The following is a 4,060-nucleotide window of genomic DNA, read 5'->3' on the forward strand; positions in this document are numbered from 1 at the left end:
ATTTCATGTGGTAGTGGGCGGTTATTGGCCATCCAGAGTCTCAGAGGCTGAAAGTAGCCGACTGGACTGGACTGGGCTAGTGTGAAACAGATTGGGCTTGGAATGCGCGTTGACATATTCAGTTTAAAACATAACTTTATTAGCGCTCATTTGTCCTTGGTTCATGTTGAAATTCCCTCCTAAAAAAAGGTAATGTCGACCACGATGACGACGACGACGAAGGATGCCGATGCACAAGGCCAACAAATTGTATTGGTTTTTGGAACAATAGCCACAAATAACAATCAACTTGGTGTTATGGTATGGTTTTTACCTGTGGGTTTCAATAATCGAATGGTTATTTATTTTATTTGTATTGGTATTATGCACATGTCGAAAATAATAACAAAAGTTAAGGGCTTAGGAATGGATCATTTGAACTTGCTCTTTGAGGCGAAAAATTCCTCTTTTTGCAAATCCAACAAAAACAAGCCAGATCCAGCTATCCTTTTAAATTATTTTTTAATGTTTTCAACTACGATTTTTTTATTCTGACATATGTACAAAAAAATCTATTTAAATTGTTTATTACAAGAATATCTGCTTTATAAAACAAGATCAAAAAGACCAACGAAACAAAGAAGGCCAATGAGATCAAAGAGACAACCAATACCAATGTGATAAATGAGGCCAACGAGACCAACGAGGCCAACGAAACAAACGAGTCCAACGAGACCAAGGAGGCCAACAAGACCAAAGAGAACAACGAGACCAACGAGACCAAGGACAAGGAGGCCAACGAGACCAACGAGACCAAGGACAAGGAGGCCAACGAGACCAAAGAGACCAACGAGATCAACGAGACTAACGAGACCAACGAGACCAACGAACGAGACCAACGAGACCAACGAGACCAACGAGACCAACGAGACCAACGAGACCAACGAGACCAACGAGACCAACGAGACCAAACAGACCAACGAGACTATCGAGACCAACGAGACCAACGAGACCAACGAGACCAATGAGGCCAACTAAACCAACGAGACCATCGAGACCAAAAAGACCAACGAAAGTAAAGAGACACAATATAGGATTTTGATCTCTCACGTAACCAAATTAAAAAATCTGCTCTTTTGCAACTTATGATTTAGCTCAAAGCAAAAAAAAAGAAATTTGAGTCAACATTTGACAGATTAATTTCATGAATAACTTTGACAACTGCAAAACAAAACATTTTTTTAAAGACTATCTTTGCTATCAAAGTTAAAACGAAAATAGTCTTTTTTTTTAACGGAAAATGGACTCAGGAATTTTTCAAATGTCACATTTATTTTATTTATTTCAGATATGGAGCTTTTGAACTGTCAAAATGATTTTTTTTGACAATTTGACAGTTCCTAAAACAATATCATTGATATACTGGTGCTTGGAACTTTTCCCCATCGTATAGTGTAAAATGTGTATCTACTTTAACAGTGTAAATATTTGCTATCACAAAACCAATACTTGCCTTTAAATGATTGCAAAAACTGGAATCAAAAGGCAGTGAATATATCAACAAAAACAAAAACCATTGTAAAAAATAAAATAGTCTCTGGAACAATAAAATAGTCTGCACAATATTTATACACAGAGTTTTGTTTTTTAATTGGACAAATCTTTTTTTTATATAAAGGCGAATTTCTATGGCCGATTTCACTGATGGCTAAAACAGGTAAAGGTATTTAGTTGAAAGGACATTTGCATCAGGATAAAAACGAATATTTTACAAAAGTTTTTATTTTTTTAATAACAAAACATAACTACCTTTCCACTGCACATAGACTATTGTCCGACAAAACAAAAACAAAAAAATAACAAAAACATGGCATTCAATTCAAAATTGTGAAAATATTTTTTTAATAACCGATAACAAAAATTAAAAAAAGGAGAAACAATTCATCCAAATATACTTATATTCATACAGTTTTAGCCTTGCCATTTTGTATTTGATGATTTTAATGAATTTAAAGCATATTTTTTAAATTTGTATTTTATGTATCGTCGATTTACGACAATATTTCCAAGAAATGTTATTAAAATAAACACAAACAAAAAGTAATTAAGTAACATGACAATCACTGAAATATTAATTAAGTTTTTTTTTAGATAGGTGGGGACATTGTGGATAGGCTTTATTGCTTTAGTTAATTGATCAAGGCAGAGTTACCAAATTAACTTAATCAAAACAAATGACACTCAAGGCTGAAGTCAAGATATTGGTTTCCGTGTCTTTGTGTCTTTAAAACAATCTCACATCGGTCTTTTTTTAAGCCGGTAAATCCTACGCTTTTAGTGATGTTTTAATTAATGTCGATATCGTTGCTATACATCAATAGAATTACACATTTTATGGCTAGGCAGGCTTGGTAATACATTTTGTCTTGACATTCTATGTCTATTGTAAACAAATGTCACTTTTCAGGACCAGAAAATTATATCAGAAAAATGTCGATATTCTATTTTCGAAAGTCAAATTTGACTTTCATTTTCATTCCGTCTGTTTAAGATGATTGAACTCAATTCAATTTAATTGAACAATTTCAGATTTTAACTGTCACAATTCATTCTTGCTATGGTGACATTTTAAAATAATTCCTATAAAATATCTTATAGAAAAAGTATCAAATTTGCTTGTTTAAAGAACATTCTTTCTTTTCTTGTGCTTTTTTAAATGCCGTAAGCTTTGTTGGTAACAAGAATGTGTTTTTGTACATAAAAAAGGTAACTGAAAAAATGTTTCATTGGTTTTTTTGTAAGCGTCTGGTAGCTCTATTCAGAAACGACATATTAGTAGGAAAACGACTATAATATTTTTTTTGTGACAGATTTTTAACTTCCCATAGGAAGTTATTGTAATGGGTTCGATTTGTCGAATTGAAAATTTTGACATTTCTCGACCTTTTGAGGTCCCTTGAGCCGAAATAAAAGATTTTTAGAGAGATGTTTGTGCGTGCGTGTATACGTTCGCGACGTTTTTTTGTCGTCCATAGCTGAAGAACCTGTAGAGATATCGACTTCAAATAAATTGGTTATACAGATAATAATGCAGAAAGATGCAGAAAGGGCTCTCAAGAAAAATGCGTGGGTTTTTTTATACCATAGCAGTTTGCAACGTGATATAAAAGAAGTATATTTTTTTTTTTTTAAATCCATTTAACGGTTTTTTTATAAATCAAAAAAACTGAAAAAAAATTGACGAGTCCAAAATTTTACGACTAAAATATGATTTCATCTCCAAATCAATGTTGTGCAATGAAGAATAACGTTTTTGACATCTGATCAAATTTTGAGAAAAATCGAATTGACAGTTTTTTTTACAAAAAATAAAAACCTAAACAAAAATTAATAAAAGTTGGTAAAAATTGATTTTCGGCTCAAATATCTTTTCAAAAATAATAGATATTGGCTTTAAACTACTTTTATCTTTCAAAAAATATTGTTTTTATCATTCAGTAAAATTTTGAAAAAAATCGAATTGAAAGTTTTTATACTAAAAATTAAAAACCTAAAAAAAAATTAACAAAAGTTGGTAAAAATTGATTTTCGAATTAAAAATCTTTTTAAAAATTTGGAATACATTGACTTCAAAATTAATCAGTCTTATAAGAAATATTGTTTTCAACATTCGATAAAATTTTGAAAAAAATCGAATTGACAGTTTTTTAACAAAAAATAAAACACTAAAAAAAAAAACAATACTAAAACTTGGTAAAAATTTATTACTTTCGACTCAAACATCTTTTCAAAAAACTTGAAATTTAGGCTTCAAACTTATTTTATCTTATAAGACATATCGTTTTCAAGATTCTGAATACTGTTGAGAAAAATCGGATAAAAACCTAAATAAAAAAATTAATAAAAGTTGGAAAAAATTTAATTTCGACTCAAATATCTTTTCAAAAATTTGAGATTATGGCTTCCATCTTATTTTATCTTATAAGAATTATTGTTTTCAACATTTGGAAATATTTTGGGAAAATCGAATTGATAGTTTTTTTTTATAAAAAATTGAAAAAAGATGTTAAAAATTTATTTT

General features: G+C 30.3%; 1 protein-coding gene across 1 annotated transcript; it reads left to right on the forward strand.

Annotated features, from left to right (window-relative positions):
• Positions 1-204: 204 nt before the first annotated feature.
• Positions 205-1,007, forward strand: LOC129947822 (protein snwA-like). The gene is made up of 2 exons (XM_056058539.1): positions 205-300; positions 597-1,007. Exons 1-2 carry the CDS (start codon positions 205-207, stop codon positions 1,005-1,007), a joined length of 507 nt encoding a protein of 168 aa, XP_055914514.1.
• The last annotated feature ends 3,053 nt before the right edge of the window (positions 1,008-4,060 follow it).

Source organism: Eupeodes corollae, chromosome 1, assembly GCF_945859685.1.
Source record: "Eupeodes corollae chromosome 1, idEupCoro1.1, whole genome shotgun sequence".
Taxonomy (NCBI): domain Eukaryota; kingdom Metazoa; phylum Arthropoda; class Insecta; order Diptera; family Syrphidae; genus Eupeodes; species Eupeodes corollae.